The sequence below is a fragment of the Mastigoproctus giganteus genome, chromosome 2 (genome assembly GCF_048544385.1).
Source record: "Mastigoproctus giganteus isolate SK-2022 chromosome 2, ASM4854438v1, whole genome shotgun sequence".
Lineage (NCBI taxonomy): Eukaryota > Metazoa > Arthropoda > Arachnida > Uropygi > Thelyphonidae > Mastigoproctus > Mastigoproctus giganteus.
The window spans coordinates 101,590,881-101,613,159 of NC_143576.1; the positions used below are offsets into that span (position 1 = coordinate 101,590,881).

Here is a 22,279-nt window from a genome sequence, read left to right on the forward strand (position 1 = left end):
TGATATTGTGTAACTCAGTGTTAGTCCAATCTATGACCCTGAAGGTGTATGTTAGTACTGGAGCTGCATAGGTGTTTATGGCTTTAACTGTGTTCCCTCCATTCAATTTTGCTTTCAGCAGGCTTCTGAGTCTCTGATGATATTTTTCCGTCAGGCACTTCTTGATTTCCTTGTGCTCTAACTGCTGAGCCTGCATCATCCCTAGGTATTTGTGTCTCTCCTTCTGTCATAGCTTTGATCTCTTTACCAAGTTAGCAGCTGGTAGTTTCAGCCAACTAATTTTCCCTGGTGCAGTGTGTGGGTTTTGCATTTGTCTAGACAAAATTTCATCCTGATGTCCTTGCTGAATTCTTCGATGAACCGGAGTAGTTGCTGGTGTTGCTTCTCGGTTGCTGCATAGAGCTTGATGTCATCCCTGTACATCAGGTGGGTGAGGGTGTATAGGTTCTTTCTCTTTCTTTGAGGTTATATCCATACTTGCTACCGTTAAGCGTGGTGGATAGTGGGTTGAGTGCTAGACAGAACCACAGTGGACTCAGAGCATCTCCCTGAAAGATTCCTCTTATAATGGGGATTGGCCTGGTTGTGATGTTCTCGACCTTAATGGTGGCACTCCATTTTGTTGCCCCTAGGAAGTTTGTCACTATCGGATTGACCTTGTAGATCTTCAGGGTCTCTATTAGCCAGCCATAAGGTATGGATTTGAAGGCCTTGCAGTAATCGATGTAGGCTGTATATAGGTTGTGGTGCTTCTTGTAGGCTTGCTCCATAACTAAGGATGCTCCTTGCATCCTTTGCTCCTCCGCTTGCATCCTTTCTGCTGTTCGGCCATTATATTCTGACTCTCTAAGTTGTCTGATATCTTCTTGGTTGTGCAGTTGGTCAGGATCTTGTACATCATTGGGAGTCATGTGATTGGCCTGTATTTCGCTGGGTTTTTTGTATCTTCGTCTTCAGGCTTCAGATATGTGACTCCTTCAGTGAGAAACTTTGGGATTTTCTCCGGGTGCCTTATCATTCGAGTGAACTGCTCTGTTAGGTGCTTGTTTGTGCAGGTGAGCTTCTTGTACCAGTAGTTGTGGATGTTATCAATTCCTGGTATTTGCCAGTTGTGGGTGTTCATGATCGACTGTTTTACTTCTTCTTCTTGAATCTCCCACTCTCTCATCTCTTGTATGTCCTTGGTTTTCTTCCATTCTACTTCTATCCAGGGTGCTCTGCTGTTATGTCTTACTTCACTGCTCCATATATTTCCCCAGAACGTCTCAATCATCTTCTTCTCGGGTGGCCCGTTTCCTGCTTTCTCATCTTCACCCAGTTTCCTGTAGAAGACTCTTTGGTCCTCATCGAAGATTTGGTTGTTTATTTTCCTCTGGGAGCTCTCTTTGTATTGGTGTAGTCTCTTGCCGAGTGCAAGGAGGTTCTGCTTCAGTGTGTCCAAGTATTCTCATATTCTCTGATTTCTGGTCTCTTGTTTGCTGTGGACGCTGTCTCTCTCTCTCTCTCTCTCTCTCTCTCTCTCTCTCTCTCTCTCTCTCTCTCTTGAGGATGCTCTTTGCCTTTCCAATCATTTTCTTACTTCTATTACCCTGTTGGTACTGGGTAAACTGACCTATCTTGACTCTTAATTCTTTTATCTTCTGCTGAAGTCTTCTTTCCCAAGCTGGTGGTTCCTTCTGTTTTCAGTTCTTCTGCTGCTGGTCTCTCGTTTCTTTTCCATTAATCCTAGTAGCTGCTATGGCAGCACAGTATACGGCTGTGTGGATAGCCTCCAGCATTGCACCATTGTTGTCAAGGTAATGTGGCATTATTTGCGATTGAGGTGGTCTGTTACTCTCCACAGGATTTTATTTGGCCTCTGCTTAGATATCACGTGGGTTCTTGTGGGGTCCATTCCTTCAAATTCTGTTAGGGGTTTCTTCCATTCATCTTCTATTCTGGATATCATGACTTTGTCTCTTTCCACTTCAGCTACTCTGGATTGTATTTCTTCTTGCTGTTCCTCCTCTGGTTCCATATTGACCATATTCTTTGTGCTTTATTCTTTGATCGCTCACATCCTGCTTGATTTTTTCCAAGATGGCAGGTGCTATTAGGTTCTTCGTGATGATGGTCCTTCTTTGGACCGCTAATCGCTGTTTGGTGACCTGAATATCTGGATATCGTTCCAACCACTTGGTATGTAGTCGCGACCTGTACATTGTCATATCGGTCTCTAACCTGGTTAATTCATACTATGCTTGCATGATGTATGTATTCATTTCAATGCTCCACTTCATGCGTTGGTGTTTTCTTCCTTCCACTCGGTAGGAAGCCTTATGGGGGACAGCACCACTTGCTCCACTGTCTTGCTCAGGAGACTGTCTCCAACTTTTCAAACTGACCCCTCTGCCTAAGGCCTGAACGTGAGTGGTTTTATCCTGCACCACACTCGATGCAGTACGAATATTATTTCTCTGCGACATCATCCATCTTTATCATTATTATTATTGTTGCTCTTATATTATTTCTCCCTGATTGGGGGATTCCACTCCATTACGGGTACTGCTACCAAATACACTGTGGTTGTAATGTCTGGTGTTACTGTTGGTCGAGCAAATCTGACTATCCTACAGATGTTCAGGATTGCGACTTTCTAGAGTTCCTTGTAGGTGTTCTCTAGGAGACCTATTGCTGCTAGGCTGCTATAAAGAGTCTTTGGCACCATACCGGTGGTTGACACGATGATCGGGATGGTCGATACTTCTTGCATATCATAAAATAAAATCCTTTATTTTATTTATTTATAGTATCTATATATATATATATAAATGTTTTACGTTTTTATTTTTTTTTAAATATTTGTCACTAATTCAGTAGAAAAAGGATGAGGGATGGAGGAAAGAGTGCCATTTTTCAATTTTTTTTTTATCATGAGAGGAGTAAGTACTTATACCTTATACACCCTTTTCTTTTCCTTTTTATGTTTTTAGTTCTCTCATAAGTACACAACTTTTGATTACTGAGTTGCTATTTATTCAAATACCTTCACATATATAGCTCTCACCAAATAGAGTGGGTTGTTGTTTGTTTAAAAGAGTATTTCCACTGTGACAGCTGTTTTTATGTTACTGCCACCTTTATCTGAGTTGGCTCTTTTTTGAACTCTGATAAAGCAGGGGTAATAAAAGAAGTAGCATTATTAAAGAAATACAATATAGTGCTCAAAATTCTTTACAGTTTGTTTATTGTTTCTTGCTTTTCGAACTAAGTTACTAAAATAATGTTTTTTTTATTTTCTTTTTTGTAACTAAAAGGGTCCTGATGGAGAACAGGGAATGGCAGGATCACCTGGATTAAGAGGACCAAAGGTTAGTAATTAGTGTTAAAATTATTTTCTTTTCTTATGAAAAAAAGAAGAAAAATTGTTATCTTAAGATAATGAATAGGCTTAATATCAGAAGACTTTTTTTTTTTTTTTTTGTGACATCATTAATATTGTGTACTGTGTGCGTATTATATTTTCACTTTATATGCATCTTATCTTCTTAGCCCTTTTGAAACATTATGTTTGAACAAATAATTTGCTATTTCTATAAAATCAGAGAGATTAAAAGCTTCAAAAGGAAATGAATGTAGAGCGCATTCATTTGAATTGAGGGAAATATCCATTATACGTTTTTCTATTTTTGTTCACATGCACCTATGGCTAGACACATTGTTATATGAAACTTCTGAAAACCTGCTTCATATACAGTGTTACTCTTTCATGAAAATATTCCATTTACCTGAGATTAGCAAATAATAAAGAACTCTGTGAAAATTTTCATTCCCTATTGGCCCTAATGTTATGAGAAAGCAGTAGATCGAACTTCACATAAACATTGGCATGACAGTTATCGCATCTGTCATGCCAATGTTTATGTGCATCCTCTAAGGCAGAATTTTCAGTGTGTGTGTGTATATATATATATATATATATATATACATACAGTGGTGGACAAAAAAACTGCATCACTTGTGAATTTTGCAAATATGTGGGTTTCAGAAATGTTCGAAATAAATGCTTTTGTTAGATGGGATATATATCTCTGTGAATGAAATCCAATAGAAAGACTCCACCTGATATAACTAATTGCCATAAATATCTTCCCAAAGAGTAAAATGCATAATTAATGGAAATATGGTTTCTATTAATTATGCATTTTAATTTTTTTTTTGTTTTTGTTATTTGGTTTTTAGGAGCATTAGCAACTAAGGCCATATTGCTCCGGGATATGCGGTGGTTATCCCCTGACCTTTCCGCATCCTCCGTATTTGGTGGTGACGGGGTCGAACCCCGGTCTGATCAAGAAGCGTGTGCTACGCACTGCTGCTCCTTCCCACCTGGCTACGGAGGCAGCGCATTTTAATTAATGCATAATTAATGGAAATGGAAACATGGTGATTACAAAGGCATAGCCATTTCAAATATCGATCTTGGGAAGGCATAGTCACTCTCTTACGGCATGATCCAGGTCTTCTTCACATCACCAGTTTCATGCTTTAATTTCAGCACCCAGGATACTGATGGCAGCCTGTTTTATCAGTGATAGCACATGTAGCTGTTGCTCTGTCCTTTCCTGGGACAGAGCAAGAGCTGCACTTTTTTTTCTTGGTGTCAACTGAACATATGGAGCCATGCTTACACCTTCGGAAAACAGGATACTAATGAGCGTGTATACCCTTCCAAAGCTGTATTTATAGAAACGGCAGATGCAATACCTTTCAATTACTGTCTGATGCAATACCTTTGCTTTGCGACAAACAAAATGACTGTAATCAAACAATATCTTATACCTTTCACTACAAATGTTGCTTTTTTTAAGGTGATGCAGTTTTTTTGTCTGCCACTGTATATATATATATATATACAGTATATATATATATATATATATATATATATGTATATATATATATACATATATATAAATTTGATAGTATGAACCAGAGCTATAATATCAATACGTTCTACATTGATATCAATATTTGTAAAAGAATTAAAGAAGTTTACCTCAATATGATACGTAGAACACTTCCGTATGATACTCTCTAGAAAATGGTAAATTAAAGAATTTATTACAGTTTCGCATACATTTATTCTTTGGGAGTGTTCTACAGATACCAGACTTTCCTCACTTCCAAAAATATATATATATTGAGCTTTATAAGTAGCCATGTAGTTCTAGATACGCTGGTTATTTTTATTTTTAATTTAGATAAGAGATTTTGTAGATTGCTACTTAATATACGTAAAACCGTTGTTTCGTTCGAATCTTGCAGCCATTGTTTTTGTATAGAGTGGTAGGGAATTCAAATTTTTAATTGTGGTAACTAGGTAGCTCTAACATAAAATTATATAGCGTAATTCGCATCCCTGCATTTAGGATTCTATTAGATAGTGCAGTATTGACAGTTAATTAATTAAATTTATTTATCTTATTAATTTAAAATATCATGCAACAGACGAGAGCAGAAGAGCAATGGGCACAAAGTGGCAGGAGTGCTGCGACTCGGGGAAGAACTAAGGGGGCAATTCTCCAACGCATCACAGCCTAAAAAATGTGCAACTTGTGAAACGTTTGCCGAACTCTCTGGAATGGAACATGATCTAGCAAAGGAGGATGTCTTTGTGTGTGCCAGGTGCAGAGAGTATCTAGAAATTAGGCATGAACTCAGCGTTCTGATGGGCTTCTTTGAGAGCTTGTGGTGTAGGGTAGATGCCCTCGAATAAATTAATATGAGGTGCCCGTCAAGCCCTCAGCTGCCCAACTCAACACCAGAGCTCACTCTTGGGCATCAGGCAACACAGCAGCAATCTCCAAGGCAAAAATGCGCTGGTCCCACAGGAGATAGTTATCGTCGGTGACTCTGTTGTCAGGGAGATGGGGAATATATTGTGTAAAAAGGATAGATGGAATAGTATCAGGGTATGTCTGCCAGGGACAAAAGTTGATGATGTTGTAAAGCATATATCATCTTTTAAGGGCACAAACGGTGATATTGTTGTACATGTTGGCACCAATGATATTAAGAGTAGGAGATCTGCAGATTTACTTAACAAATACAGGTCAATGTTGCAAAAAAAAGTCATGAGTTAGGGTTAAATTTGAAAGTGTCTGCAATTCACGATAGGAGGGAGTATATGATGAGAGCCTTGTCAATCAATTCGGCCCTGGAGGAAATGTGCAAGGCTCAAGGGGTAGAATTTTTTTCAGCCTGGTCTGTGCTTGTTAACAGGAGAGACTGCTTCTACAGGAATGGGATACACTTAAATAGGATGGGTGCAAAAATATTTGCTGATGCTCTCGAGGCAGTGTTAGGTGGGTTGGAAAACTGCTAGCTTGGGGGGGACTCACAGACTAAAAGGTTAAAAGTAGCCGCAGCAGAGGTGTAGGTGATTCTTGCACTACTTCTATTAGAATAAGAAGCGGACTGGAGCGAGGGGTGTTGGGGCTTTCAGGGACTGATGGCGGTCATCGTGAAACAGGTGGGTATATGGCATGTGTTGGGGTAACTAATAATAGGAATAGGTGTATACTTGCATGTATACCAATGCTAGAAGTATAGTAAATAAATTTGATGAATTTGAAGTGTTGGTCAAGACATCAAAGGCGGATATTGTTGGGATAACAGAGACGTGGCGTCACACAGATATAAGGAATGCAGAACTGGAATTTGAGGAGTACAATGTGTACAGAAAGGATAAACAGGATAGGAAGGGAGGAGGTGGTATGCTGTTAATTAAGAAAAACATAAAATAAAAAGAAGTGCATCCAGTTGATATAGATGAAAAGTGTACTGTTGAGTCAGTTTGGTGTGGCATAAGCACTGCGAAAGCAAAAATAAGAGTAGGCTAGTAAATCACAATGTCTTATAATGGGGGATTTTAATTTCCCAGATATAGACTGATAGAGTTGGTCACTCGCACTGTAGTAAGACTTTTGTGAATTTATTGGATGATTGTTTTCTGCAGCAGCATGTTCGAGAGGCAACCAGAGAGGGTAATATTCTTGATCTGGTTATCAGCAGTGATCATTTGTGTATTAAGAATTTGCAGATAAAGGAACCAATAGGTGGCAGTCATCACAGTGTACTGATGTGGGATTTACTTAAAGATATAATTAATATCATGGGTAAAGGAAGGGTTTTTTGCTTTAGTAAAGGTGACTACAGTGGTCTCAGACAGTTTTTAAATTCTGTACAGTGGGACAAACTGATGATGTTACCAACAGCAAATTCTAAGTGGGAAGCATTCAAGGAATTAATAGTGGAAGCTATTAAACGTTTCATACCTATTAAGAAATATTGTTCAAATTGGTTGTCAAATGAACTAATGAGACTCGTGGCAGAGAAGAAAAATGCATGGGATGCATATAAATTATCAGGTGACACAGAGGCCTATGGCAAATATAAGCTAGTCTGTAATCAAGTCACAAAGTAAGTTAGGCAGGCGAAGGCAGATTACAAGAAATCTTTGGCAAAGGATGCTAAGAAAAAGAAGAAGAATTTCATTACGTATATAAACTCTAAAAGGAAGGGGATGAATCAGATTGGTCCACTTGATATTGAAGTTTCAACTGTTGATGATCCTGCTCTGTTAGCAAACAAACTGAATGAGTATTTTGCATCTGCATTCACACATGAGGAGTTATTAAGGTTTGAAAATGCCACAAGGTTATCAAATTGTAACAGGGTGCTTACTGATTTTGTAATAACTGAGAACAAAGTGGGGGAGAAATTGTTGAAGTTAAACATAAGAAAGGCACCTGGGGTGGATGGGATCTATCCAGTTATATTAAAGGAGGCAGCAAAGGAAGTAAGCAAACCCTTAGCCATAATTATGAGAGCATCCTTGGACTTATGGGACGTCCCCATGGACTGGAGATGTGCAAATGTGTCCCCAATTCACAAACAAGGATGAAGGGAGACACGAGTAATTACAGACCAGTTAGTTTATCTTCTGTTCCGGGTAAAATAATGGAGTCACTGGTTAAAGATGCATTGCAGGATCATCTAGACAAGACTGCAGCAATAATTCAGACACAGCATGGGTTTGTTAAGGGAGAATGTTGTCACACAAATTTGATTGGTTATTATGATGTGGTTATAAAGGAACTGGATGCAAAAAATAATTTTGATATCATATATTTGGATTTCAGGAATGGTTTTGACACTGTTGTGCATGGAAGACTGCTGTACAGATTGGAGCAGAATGGTATTAATTGTAAGTTGCTACAATGGATAAAAGGATGGTTGAGTGGGAAAAGACAGCGGGTGGTAATCAATGGGTGCTGCTCTTCGTGGACTAATGTGATTAGTGGAGTCCCACAGGGTTCGGTTGGGTCCACTGTTTTTTTGTATATTTATCAATGATATTGATGAAGGTATATCAGGCTTAGTATCGAAGTTTGCAGATGATATAAAGGTTGGCAGGGTTGTTAATGACAGTGTGTTACTGCAACAGGATATAGATTATTTGGGCAGATGGGCTGAGAAATAGCAACTGAAGTTTAACATTGAAAAATGCAAAGTTCTGCATATGGGTAGAAGTAACCCCAGAGAAATGTACCAACCGTGTTGTACTACACTTAAGGTGGTAGAAAATGAAAAATATCTGGGAGTAATTGTGCAGTCAGATATGATGTTTTCTGAGCAGTGCAGACGGGCTGCCAGGACAGGTCATGGGGTGTTGTCAATGATATACAGGAATTTTGCTAGGAGGGAAAAGGAGGTGATTGTCCCTCTGTATAAGGCAATGGTCAGGCCACGCCTTGAGTACTGTCTTCAGGTCTGGAGGCCTCATTTTAGGAAGGATGTAGATTTTCTTGAGCATATACAGAGAAGGGCAACAAGATTGGTTAAGGGGAATGAAGGGATCCTCTTCCCAGGAGAGGCTTAAGTTCTGCAAATTGCAGCACCTGGAGACTAGGCTCCTGCGAGGTGATCTGAGTTACGAACGATTTCAGATTACGAACCTAAGGGGGCAGAAATTGAAATTGAGGTTTCAATTTATGACAGAGGACAGATGTAGAATAGATGTGCGGAAATTTGCCTTTAGCTAATGGGTTGTTAATTGCTGGAACAAACTTATCTGTCGTTGTGGAAGTTGATAGGTTAAATAAATTTAAGGAGGAACAGGCCAAATATTTAGAGGGGATTATTTTGTAATTTTTTTTTTTTTTTTTTTGGCTGATGCAGCATAAGCTCATACACTATTACACCTGGCCTTCTAGATTATAGTTTATCATTGACAGAACCTGTTTTTTTTAACTTTTTCTTACAGTTAGTTATGGAATTCCTGTCTAGTGCATCTTGTAGTGGGTTCTAAATCTTTTTTGTACCACAATTGCAAACTTTAACTCGGCCAACCACAGCACACAATTTACTTTCTCTTCTATTGAAGTTATTTGGTCAAGCCTAATTTTTCAAAAAAAAAAAAAAATAATAATAATAAAATTTTTGCTATATAATATATAGCAAAAATTTTATTATTATTTTTTTTTTATATATATATAAATAAGAGGGAAGTTTCCCTGAAAGGTTTCAGCCAATACGACACTATATTATATAACATAATATAATATTAAAAGGCACTGCAGTTAATCTCACTGCAGTCTATATGTTTTTGGACCTTTTTTTACCATATTTGGGCTGAAAGTTTTGAATTTGATATTAAAATTGGAATAGTGTTACCATTTAGATTTTACAATTTATATCTTAGTGCACTTGCATCATTAATATACAGCCAATTATAGATTAGCAATTATTTACAATAGCGGCATCGTTTAAGTTACATCTCATATTGTGAATACCTTCACGATGAGTTGCCATGAAATTGCACTACTTTGAATAAGTAACGCTTCATCCGAAGAAGAAGAAGAAGACTGCTGTTACTTATTCTCAGTGGATACCACCCGGCACCATTTCAGGGCTATTTTGTATATGTGTGGGATAATAACTTGCCTATCCACTTGTCCCTATTACACTTAGAAAAGCAAAAAGGTAGAGGGAAAGTGATAGTAGGAGTGGAAGAGGAAAGGAAATGGTGTAGAAGAATGAAAGGGACAGTAACTCCTTCAACTCAAACCACTCAAACACTCATAAACTCCTCAAATAGGCAACGCTTCCCCAGTGGAGAAGGCTGTTGTTACCTATTGTTGGAAACTCCGGACATCATCAGGCTCCCCCTGGTGCCGTTTCAGGGCTATTTGGCCCTTCTTTGGTGGGTGGGTGGGTAGGTACCCAAGTGATGTAATGATAGCAAAACAGTTGTGAAGTATATCTCCACAATATGAGAGAGCCTGATGGTTTATGATATAAGTTAGGACTCTGATGCATTAAGGGCTTAAGCCTCAAGCTGCGAAAGAGTTAGACTATGTATATCTTAGTGCAATTGCATCATTAATACACAGCCAATTATAAATTAGCAAATATTTGCAATAGCGGCATCGTTTAAGTTACATCTCATATTGTGAATACCTTCACTATGAGTTGCCATGACATTGCACTACTTCGAATAAGTAACGCTTCACCCGAAGGAGAAGACTTGTTACTTATTCTCAGTGGATACCACCACCCAGACGGCACCATTTCAGGGCTATTTCGCTCTTCTTTGGTGGGTGCGAAGGTATTCACAATATGAGATTAGCATTAGCATTAGTAGAGGCATTTGATGCAAGAAAGCAAGCTTATGCAGCACCAGCCAAAAAAAAATAATAAAAAATAAATAAATAAAAAATAACCACTTCCACTTCACACCTCTGTTCATTCGAAATACCTGTCCAGCTGGGCCTTAAACTTATTTAGGCTATCAACTTCCACGACAAGGGATGGAAGTCTATTCCACCAACCAACCACCCACTGGCTAAAGGCAAATTTCCTCACGTCTATCCTACATCTGTCTTTCCTCAATTTGAATTTATGCCCTCTCAGGTGATTATTCTGAGCAAGAGGAAGAATCCCATCAGCATTGAGCATGCTCAAACCATTCAAGGCTTTATACACCTCTATCAGATCACCTCGCTGGTGCCTAGTCTCCAGACACTGTAATTTGCAAAACTTAACCTTCTTCGTAAGAGCACACCTTTGTTCCATTCACTAATCTTGTTGCCCTTCTCTTTACTCATTCCAGCATCTCTACATCCTTCTTGAAATGAGGCCTCCAGACCTGTATACAGTACTCTAGGTGTGGCCTGACCATTGCCTTATACAAGGGAATAATCACCTCCTTATCCATGCTAGAAAAATTCCTATATATCATCGACAATACACCATGAGCTACTCTTGCAGCCCGTCTGCACTGCTCAGAATACTTCATATCTGCCTGCACAACCACCACCAGGTCCCTTTTATTCTCTACCACTGTCAGTGTAGTACCACAGAGTTGATACGTTGCTCTGGGGTTGCTTCCCATATGTAGTACTTTACATTTGTCAATGTTAAACTTCATTTGCCACCTCCCAGCCCATCTGCTCACCCTTTCCAGATCATGTTGCAGTAGCATAGTGTCAGTAGTGTCCTTGACAACCCTGCCAACCTTTGTATCGTCTGCAAACCTGGACATTAAGCTTGATATACCATCATAAATATCATTTATAAATACAGAAAACAATAATGGATACAACACTGAACCCTGAGGGACTCCACTAATAACATTAGTCCACGATGAGCAGTGTCCATTGATTACCGCTCTCTGTCTTCTCCCCCTCAACCACCCCTTTATCCATAGCAGCAATTTGCCTCCAATGCCACACTGCTCCAATTTGTGCAGCAGTCTTCCATGTGCAAGAGTATCAAAAGCCTTTATAAGATCCAAGTATATAATATCAAAGTTATTCCCTGCATCCAGTTCTTTTGTAACTGCATCATAGTATCCAATCAAATTGGTCAGGCAAGACTTCCCTTTACAAAACCATGTTGTGTCCAAGCTATAACTGAAGTGTTGTCTAGATGATCCTGCAGTGCTTCTTTAACCAGTGCCTCCATTAATTTTCCTGGAACAGAAGTTAAACTCACAGGTCTATAATTACTTGTGTCGGCCTTTGATCCTCCTTTGTGAATTGGGGTCACATTTGCACATCTCCAGTCTGTGGGTACCTCCCCTAAGTCCAAGGAAGCTCTCATAATTATGGCTAAGGGTTTGCTTACTTCCTTTGCTGCCTCCTTTAATATAACTGGATAGATCCCATCCAGCCCAGGTGCCTTTCTTGTGTTTATCTTCAACAATTTGAATTATTAGAATGAGCAGAAGCCTGAAAAACAAGATGCATGGTATTTTAGAGACTGCTGGGAGCCATTGCGGTACAAGTAAACACATGGGTTGTGTTAGGGTAGCTAAGAATAGAAACAGGTGCAGGTATACTTGCGTGTACACCAATGCTGGGAGTTTAGTAAATAAATTTGATAATGAATTTGAGGTATTGCTCAAAACATCAAAGGCAGATATTGTTGGGATATCAGAGACGTGGTGTCACACAGATATAAGGGATGCAGAACTGGAATTTGGGGAGTACAACGTCTTCAGAAAGGATAGACAGGATAGGAAGGGGGGAGGGGTTATGCTATTAGTTAAGAAACACATAAAAACCAAGGAAGTGAAGCCAGTCGACATCGCCGGACAGTCCAGTGTTGAGTCAGTTTGGTGTGACATAAGCATTGGGAGATCAAATTGAGAGTAGGAGTGTGCTATAGGCCTAATGACTCTGATGAGTATAATAAGGAACTGTACAGGGAAATAGAGTGGGCCAGTAAATCAGAGAGTCTTATAATGGGAGATTTTAATTTCCCAGATATTGACTGGAATTTGGGGGCTGGTTACTCACACACTAGCAGGGCTTTTGTGGATTTATTGGATGATTGTTTTCTACATAAGCATGTTCGGGAGGCAACTAGAGGGAGTAATACTCTTGATTTGATTATCAGCAGTGATTCTTCATGCATTAAGAATCTGCAGATAAATGAACCACTAGGTGGCAGTGATCACAGTGTTCTGAAGTGGGAGTTACTCAAAGAGGTAACTACCATTAGGGGTAAAGGGAAGGGTTATTGCTTTCGTAAAGGCGACTACGATGGACTGAGACAGTATTTAAATTCTATACGGTGGGACCAACTGATGATGTTACCAACAGCAAATTCAAAATGGGAAGCATTCAAAGAACTTATCTTGGAAGCTACTAGGCTTTACATACCAACTAAGAAATATTGTTCAAGGTTTAGGCTAAAATGGATGTCAGATGAACTAATGAGGCATATGGCAGAGAAGAAAAATGCATGGGATACTTACAAATTAACACATGACACAGAAGCCTATGATAGATACAAGTTGATATGCAACCAAGTTACAAGGGATGGTAGGCAGGCGAAGGCAGATTACGAGAAATCCTTGGCAAGGGATGCCAAGAAAAACAGCAAAGAGTTCTTTACTTATGTAAACTCTAGAAGGAAGGGGATGAATCAGATTAGTCCACTTGATATTGATGGGTCAACTGTTGATGATCCTGCTCAGGTAGCTAACAAACTAAATGAATATTTTGCATCGACATTCACACATGAGGAGTTATTCAGCGAGGGGAATGCCAGAGGTGTATTCAACTCTAGCAGTAAGCTTCAGAATCTTGAAATAACTGGGAGTAAAGTGGAGGAGAAACTGTTGAAGATAAACACAAGAAAGGCACCCGGGGTGGATGGGATCTATCCAGTTATATTAAAGGAGGCAGCAAAGGAAGTAAGCAAACCCTTAGCCATAATTATGAGAGCTTCCTTGGACTCAGGGGAGGTACCCATAGACTGGAAATGTGCAAATGTGACCCCAATTCACAAAGGAGGATCAAAGGCTGACACAAAAGTAATTATAGACCTGTGAGCTTAACTTCTGTTCCAGGAAAATTAATGGAGGCACTGGTTAAAGAAGCACTGCAGGATCATTTAGACAAGACTTCAGTTATAGCTCAGACACAGCATGGTTTTGTTAAGGGGAAGTCTTGCCTGACCAACTTGATTGGATACTATGATGCAGTCACAAAAGAACTGGATGCAGGGAATAACTTTGATATTATATACTTGGATCTTAGAAAGGCTTTTGATACTGTTGCACATGGAAGACTGCTACACAAATTGGAGCAGTGTGACATTGGAGGCAAATTGCTGCTATGGATAAAGGGGTGGTTGAGGGGGAGAAGACAGAGAGTGGTAATCAATGGACACTGCTCATCGTGGACTAATGTTATTAGTGGAGTCCCTCAGGGCTCAGTGTTGGGTCCATTATTGTTTACTGTATTTATAAATGATATTGATGATGGTATATCAAGCTTAATGTCCAAGTTTGCAGATGATACAAAGGTTCGCAGGGTTGTCAAGGACACTACTGACACTATGCTGCTGCAACAGGATCTGGAAAGGTTGAGCAGATGTGCTGAGAGGTGGCAAATGAAGTTTAACATTGACAAATGTAAAGTACTACACATGGGAAACAGCAACCCCAGAGCAACGTATCAACTCTGTGGTACTACACTGACAGTGGTAGAGAATGAAAGGGACTTGGGGGTGATTGTGCAGGCAGATATGAAGTTCTCTGAGCAGTGCAGACGGGCTGCAAGAGTAGCTCATGGAGTATTGTCAATGATATACAGGAATTTTTCCAGCAGGGATAAGGAGGTGATTATTCCATTGTATAAGGCAATGGTCAGGCCACACCTAGAGTACTGTATACAGGTCTGGAGGCCTCATTTCAAGAAGGATGTAGAGCTGCTGGAACGAGTACAGAGAAGGGCAACAAGATTAGTGAATGGAACAAACGGGTGCTCTTACGAAGAAAGGCTTAAGTTTTGCAAATTACAGTGTCTGGAGACTAGGCACCAGCGAGGTGATCTGATAGAGGTGTATAAAGCCTTGAATGGTTTAAGCATGCTCAATGCTGATGGGATTCTTCCTCTAGCTCAGAAAAATCACCTGAGAGGGCATAAATTCAAATTGAGGAAAGACAGATGTAGGATAGACGTGCGGAAATTTGCCTTTAGGCAGCGGGTGGTTGGTTGGTGGAACAGACTTCCATCCCTTGTGGTGGAGGTTGATAGCCTAAATAAGTTTAAGGCTCAGCTGGACAGGTATTTTGAACGAACAGAGGGGTGAAGTGGAAGTGGGTTTTTTTTTTTTTTTTTGGCTGATGCTGCATAAGCTTGCTTTCTTGCATCAAATGCCTCTACTAATGCTAATGCTAATGCTAATTTCTCCTCCACTTTACTCTCAGTTATTACAAGATTCTAACTTACAGCCAGAGTTGAATACACCTCTGGCATTCCCCTCGCTGAATAACTCCTCATGTGTGAATGTTGATGCAAAATATTCATTTAGTTTGTTAGCTACCTGAGCAGGATCATCAACAGTTGACCCATCAATATCAAGTGGACCAATCTGATTCATCCCCTTCCTTCTAGAGTTTACATAAGTAAAGAACTCTTTGCTGTTTTTCTTTGCAGTCAGGTTTTCCAAAGATTTCTCGTAATCTGCCTTCGCCTGCCTAACCTCCTTAATAACTTGGTTACAGATCAACTTGTATCTATCATAGGCTTCTGTGTCACATGTTAATTTATATGTATCCCATGCATTTTTCTTCTCTGCCATATGTCTCATTAGTTCATCTGACATCCATTTAGGCTTAAACCTTGAACAATATTTCTTAGTTGGTATGTAAAGCCTAGTAGCTTCCAAGATAAGTTCTTTGAATGCTTCCCATTTTGAATTTGCTGTTGGTATCATCTCCAGTTGGTCCCACTGTATAGAATTTAAATACTGTAAATACTGATTTCAGTAAATCCCACTTCAGCACACTGTGATCACTGCCACCTAGTGGTTCCTTTATCTGAAGATTCTTAATGCATGAAGAATCACTACTGATAATCAAATCAAGAGTATTACTCCCTCTAGTTGCCTCCCGAACATGCTGATGTAGAAAACAGTCATCCAGTAAATCCACAAAAGCCTTGCTAGTGTGTGAGTAACCAACCCTCAAATTCCAGTCAGTATCTGGGAAATTAAAATCCCCCATTATAAGACTGCCTGATGTGCTGGCCCACTCTATTTCCCTGTACAGTTTCTTATTATACTCATTAGAGTCATTAGGCCTATAGCACACTCCTACTCTCAATTTTAATCTCCCAATGCTTATGTCACACTAAACTGACTCGACACTGCACTCTCCAGCGATGTCGACTGGCTTCACTTCCTTGGATTTTATGTGTTTCTTAACTAATAGCATAACCCCTCCTCCCTTCCTATCCTGTCTATCCTTTCTGTAGACGTTGTACTCCCCAAATTCCAGTTCTGCCTTCCTTATATCTGTGTTCAGTTACATGACATTACATTATCAGTTACCTGACATGGTCCAGTTACCTGTGCACCATGTCACTAAAAGACCAAATTAGATTTAACTTGCATTATATTCAGTATAATAATGACAGTAGTTTCTTTGTAATTTTAATTATTTAATCATCACTTAATTATTTATGCTTTATAATTATTTTTAATCATCACTTAATTATTTATACACTTTTGCTGATATATGATGTCTTAGTTAGTTTTCTCAGCTTTCTCCTTCTGTGTCTTTGGTGACTGAGATGGACATAATCACCTTCTATAGGATTTTCTGTATCTTGACAACAGACGTCATCTAATTGAAAAATCTTTTTAAAAGCACAATCTTACACTGCTAAACACTGGTGCTCATATATAAATGCATCTGCCATGCAGTTCACATACTCTCCATACTTATGTCTTCTCATACACTGGATAATTACTAATAATCCTCATCAAATGATCACTTCCTGGTGATATGTGCATCCTGGGTAAAGTGCCCTATCCCATAAAACTGAATTAAAAATGGTCTGAAAATTTTATGAGGCTAATTGAACAAAATACCAAAAAAAAAAAAAAAAAAAAAGTTCACTTTATGCACACAAAAAACTTTCACATCTTTCATGATTTTGAAGAAAATCATTATAGAAAATGACATACATCAGACTGTAGTTCCAACTGCCCATCACAGCACACTGACCAGGGGTTAAAACAACATTTAATTCAAAACTGTAGAGATATTAGCAGTAGTAGAGGCATATGATGCAAGAAAGCAAGCTTATACAGCATTGGCCAAAAAAAAAAAAAAAAAAAAAACAAACCCCTTCCCAGTTCACCCATCCATTTGCTCCAAATGTTTGTCTAGTTCTTCTTTTAATTTATTTGAGCTGTCATAGTAATAGTAATATCTTTATATCTTTATCTAGTTCTGCTTTTAATTTATTTGAGCTGTCATAGTAATAGTAATATCTTTATAACTTAGTAATAGTAATCTTAATAACTTAGTAATAGTAGTCTTAATAACTTAGTAATAGTTACTTGATTGGAATAGTTACATGATTGCCTGATGCAATAATACCCATAACAGCGACAATGCTAGGGGTTTAATATAAAATATTTCTGTAAGATTTGTCCTCTCTGAACTTTTTGTAGTCTACACCCATCTCCTGGACGTTATGTTGCATCTCCATGGGCATGAATCTATCGCCTATCCTGAACCTCCATTCTGCAGACTGCAGAGAAGGGAGGGCTCTTAAGGGTTTCGGGGGGGATCCTCCAATTGCACATCTGCCAAAAACTTGGTGTATTGACTTCACCCGCTATCATTTTAATTGACACGAGCAAGCGGAGGGTGAATATCCATTTGGATACTTTTCTGTAATTTAGAAGTTGGGTGATATCTGAAGTATGTGTGAGTGGTGGCAGTTTATGCTTGAAGAGGACCCACCGAAGAAGCCAGTACTCATCAGATGCAATGTTTTTTAGTGTGGTTTTCGTTGCCGACACCCAGATTTCTGAACCGTAGGTGATGACTGGCTGCGGAAATCGGTATATTATTGGAGCGTGTACTCGGGCTCTGTAACAAGAAGGAGGTGTTGTTTGGCAAGCCATCTGGATCTGCAGACCTTGTTGTGAATGTCTGCAACATGGTGTTTGAAGCTGAGTTTAGGTTCAAAGATAACACCAAGATCTCTGTGCTTGGTGACTGGGGTGATGGGGGTTCCGTGGATTTGCAGGTTTAGTTGCGTTCGGTTTGATTTGAGTGAGAACACCATTTGTGCAGATTTGTTTGGATTTATCTTAAGAGAAAACTGTGCTAAGTATGTAATTAGATTCTTAAGGCTGTTAATAATGGTTTCAGAAACAGAATCAGGTCAGGCGGTCCTGTGGATCCGATAGAGGAGCTTCAAGTCTCTGCATAACTGATAAATTCTGTTTGCTGTCACAGGAATGGGTGGATGGCAGCCATAAAGAGGAGCTCTGAAAGAACTCTGCCCTGGGAAACATCTACACAAACTTTCCTTGTGAGAGATTTTTTATTCACAGTCAGATGAAGGATCCTGGTCGAAGTAGCAACTTCAAGAATTCCAATATATTGCCTTTTATTTGGTATCCCTATTCATAAAGTTGCAGGAAGGGCTGGATGTCTATGCTGTTGAATGCAGACTGAATTTCCAGATAAACAATTGCCATCTCAGCCCTCTCTTGTAGAGCCCCAGAATGGTGTTGGTGGTTTGCAGCAGGTTGGTAATGGTGTATCTGCATTTCAAGGCATAGTGAATGAATGGTGATTCACATGACAGAACCTGGTTGGTTAGGAGGGGAAGAAGGCACCTCTCTATGACTTTGAGGAGACATGATGCTTTCATTTTGGCCTGAATTGTGAAAATGACGTCGCTCCTTGTGTTTTGGGGTTTAGTCGGACAATATATTGGTTCCAGGCTGTTGGGAAACTTTGCATTGTGAGGATTCCATTAAAGATTCCTAGGAGTGCATCAATGATGAAAACACTAACGCTCGTAAGAATGAATTGTGGGACCCCATCATATCCAGTGCAAGACGTTGGGGGGATATCATTGATGGCCTGGATAAGCTCTCTTTTTGTGATGATGATGGAAGTGAAGACATCTCGCTGTCAACTGTTGTGAATTCTCTTAAGGTCTGACACTGACTTTGTCTTAAATCTTTTGATATAGTCTAGCCATTCGATCGGATTAAGTTGTTGATTGAATTCATCATGCCTTGCCTTAAACAGTGCCTTCCCAATCTTGATTGTTTTGTCGAGGTAGGCTTTCATGGCTTTAGATTTACTTCTGTTGAACTGGGCATGGGCTCTTGAGTATGCAATCCTGTCTAGTGGGTCTGATGTTGCTTTCCATTTTGCATGTAGCCTTTGTTTATTCTGAAATTTAAGGCTGAGCTCTTGGGCCCACTATGCATTGCTCCGACAGGAGATTGAAACAGTTTTTGACGCTGCAGTTTGAGCAATAGACTGCAATCAGTAGGTAAAAAAGTGTAGCCCAAGCTGTGAATGACATTGGTTTAGGGCTTTCCAAGGAAAAATGGATGCTGTGAAGCAGCATTTCTGTGGATTGAGCAGTGAAGGGCTAATGACTGCCTTCTTAACAGGTGCCTGATGTTGCCCGGATGTCCTGGAAGTGATTGGAAGAATGAGGACTATTGGTATATGGTCTGACATGAAGGCTGTTTCAGGCTGGCTGTCAATGGTGAGGGTGTCTGTTGCAAAGATTAGGTCTAACAGGTTAGTGCCTCTGGTAGGGGAAAAATTCTGGAGGGTCAGACCTACTGCAGCCAGATTAGAAGATAACAATCTACGAAGACTGTGTTGGCCTGAGCGAATATTAAAGTCCTCCACACACAAGTAATGTTGCTTTGGGGTGGCATTGATTAATGATCCAGTTGGAGACCTCTTGTAAAGTGTTCTTTACTGTGGGCTTTACTGTAGACTATGTACACATCAAATCTGTAGCCTTGAATGCTGAGTGAGACTCTTGCAGCTTCAAACAGTTCTGTTTTTAGAGTGGCTGAGCTAGTCAGTGAGAATTTTTGTGTGTTGAGAATGCCTACACCACCACCACCAGTCATTCATTCCCTGGAGGCAAAAATGCCTGAGATGCAAATGGGTTGAGAGAATGCGAGGTCTTTCTCATTGGGGGACAGCCATGTCTCTGTGATACAAATGATGTCATACAACCTTGACAAGAGAAGAATTTCCATTGTCTGTAGTTTATTTTTCAAACTTCTAGCATTTTAATAGAAAATTGTGCACATTGAAGAAGTTTGGATGTATGTCCTTGTTGGAGCTCTGATGGCCTTCATTAATCATCTGTGATTCGTTATGGAGGTAGTTCTCACCTCAATCTTCATATGTCCTCCATCAGGCATTAGTGGTTCGGTGATCATGTCGCTGGCAAGCTTCTGTGGGAGTGTTTGAACTTTTAAGATGGTCCTGTTCAGTATAACCTGAATGTTCCTCCCCAAACTTAGACTTCATGGCACATCTGAGTCAGGTTTTCCTTCAATTTTTTGTGGTTTCAATCCATTGAGGATACTACATCCTGGTAGAGGTACGCTTTGTAGTATATAAGTGTTTCACTAATGCCCCTGCAAGCCAAGATGATGCAAAGCTGAGTTGTTTGTAGTTAGATTCTGCTGTAGTGATTTTGAATGATGCATAGTATGGTTATTTGGTGGTGAGCCTGGTAACTTCTGTGTCTATACCTTAGTCTTCATTCAAATAAGACCACATCTGTTCAACAGTTGTCTGTGGAAAAAGCCTGGAGACAAAAATTGATTTTTCGTGTGAATTGATTTTCAGCAGAATCGCATCCATTTTCGTTGAGTTAGCAGCCCCAACTGTGGGCTTCATGTTGTAGTTTGGCTTTTCTGGTGCAGTTACTTGGTTTTTTGGAAGAATGAGGGCTACTGGTAGATGGTGAATTTTTGCTTCCCTTTGCAAGGTGTCATCATCTTAGGAAATTTTGGGTGTCCTGGATTGGTTGTTTCTTTGATGTGGCAGTGAGATGAATAATTTCAGGATGATTTGCTGTGGTGCAGCAATTTTGGGGTGCAATTTGGTTGATAGAGAGGCTCCGGTGCCTCAGATTGTAGACTTAGCACGCTGATTGGTTGCTCCTCTTCCTCCGGTGCATGTGGCCTGATCTGTAAGCTAGGGGCATTCTTCCAAGGTGTCCAGATGGTTGAATGATTAGATTTAAGGACATCTGCAAATGTAGCACATTGGCTTACTTCTGAGTCTTGGACGGAATAGTTTTGTTCCTGAGACAGGAGAGAATGGGTGGTCCTGTCCTTCTGTGATTGATGTGAGGAGGGGTATGAGGAGGTTATTGTTATGTTATTTGGTTTTTAAGAGCATTAGCAACTAAGGCCATATTGCTCTGGGGATATGCGGTGGTCATTCCCTGACCTTTCCGCATCCTCCGTATTTGTTGGCCACAGGCTCGAACTCCGGTCTAATCAAGAAGCGTGTGCAAGGTATCAGGAGGTTAGGAGTTCGGACGCTGATTCTCCAGAGGGGGAAAATCGTTCATTGCATTGAAAACGCTTATTTTCTCCCAACGTTTGTTCCTTGAATGGCTTGGTATTGATCCTAGGTGTGGGGTGCAGTTCATTTTTCCTGAGTGGGAAATGATATTCATCAGTTGTCTTTTCCTGATTTTTTTCCTGTGAAGAACACTGTTCGTTCTTGCTTTCTGAAGAGGCGCCTCCGTGGCCAGGTGGGAAGGAGCAGCAGTGCGTAGCACACGCTTCTTGATTAGACCGGGGTTCGAGCCCGTGACCACCAAATACGGAGGATGCGGAAAGGTCAAGGAATGACCACCGCATATTCCCAGAGCAATATGGCCTTAGTTGCTAATGCTCCAAATAACAAACAAACAAACAACAAACAACTTACTTTCTGAAGAGGGCTGTTGGAGACCAGTGGATTGGGCCTGATAAGCGATGTCGATCGAGACCTCAGCGGAATCGCTTTTGAGATTTGTAGGAGAAGGAACGTGACTAGATTTCCTTTTACACTCAGGACAAATTAATACAATATTGGTCTTTTCATAATTTTTATAAATCTTAATAAGGTCCTGCGTGTTGAGAAGGTTGGAAATCTCTCTAGAATTCTCGGACTTATTCAGTTTGATTTTATTGTAGATGTCTAGAAGAATAAGCTTGATGTCCTTGTTACATCGGTGCAGAAATGTGACGTTATCAGGCAGTTCTACGAGGTTCGCTTTCATCATACTGAAGCCGAATTCCATTTTCTAAATGACGTTGGATGAGGTCTCCTGGAGATTCCTTAACTCGTTTTTAGTGAAGTTGACTCTTGATATCACAATTTCAGAACTGCTGACAAACGCATGACGGTGGAATTACTTTC

The 22,279-nt window shown here is 39.9% G+C and overlaps 1 protein-coding gene across 1 annotated transcript in view; it reads left to right on the forward strand.

The window, feature by feature from the left end:
* The window catches only part of LOC150089465 (uncharacterized), a 1,372,165-nt gene that overhangs the window by 953,122 nt on the left and 396,764 nt on the right, over positions 1–22,279 (forward strand). The window contains exon 44 of the mRNA XM_090389992.1: positions 3,297–3,350. Coding sequence (XP_090246118.1) covers positions 3,297–3,350 — 54 coding nt within the window. The remainder of the gene's footprint in view (positions 1–3,296; positions 3,351–22,279) is intronic.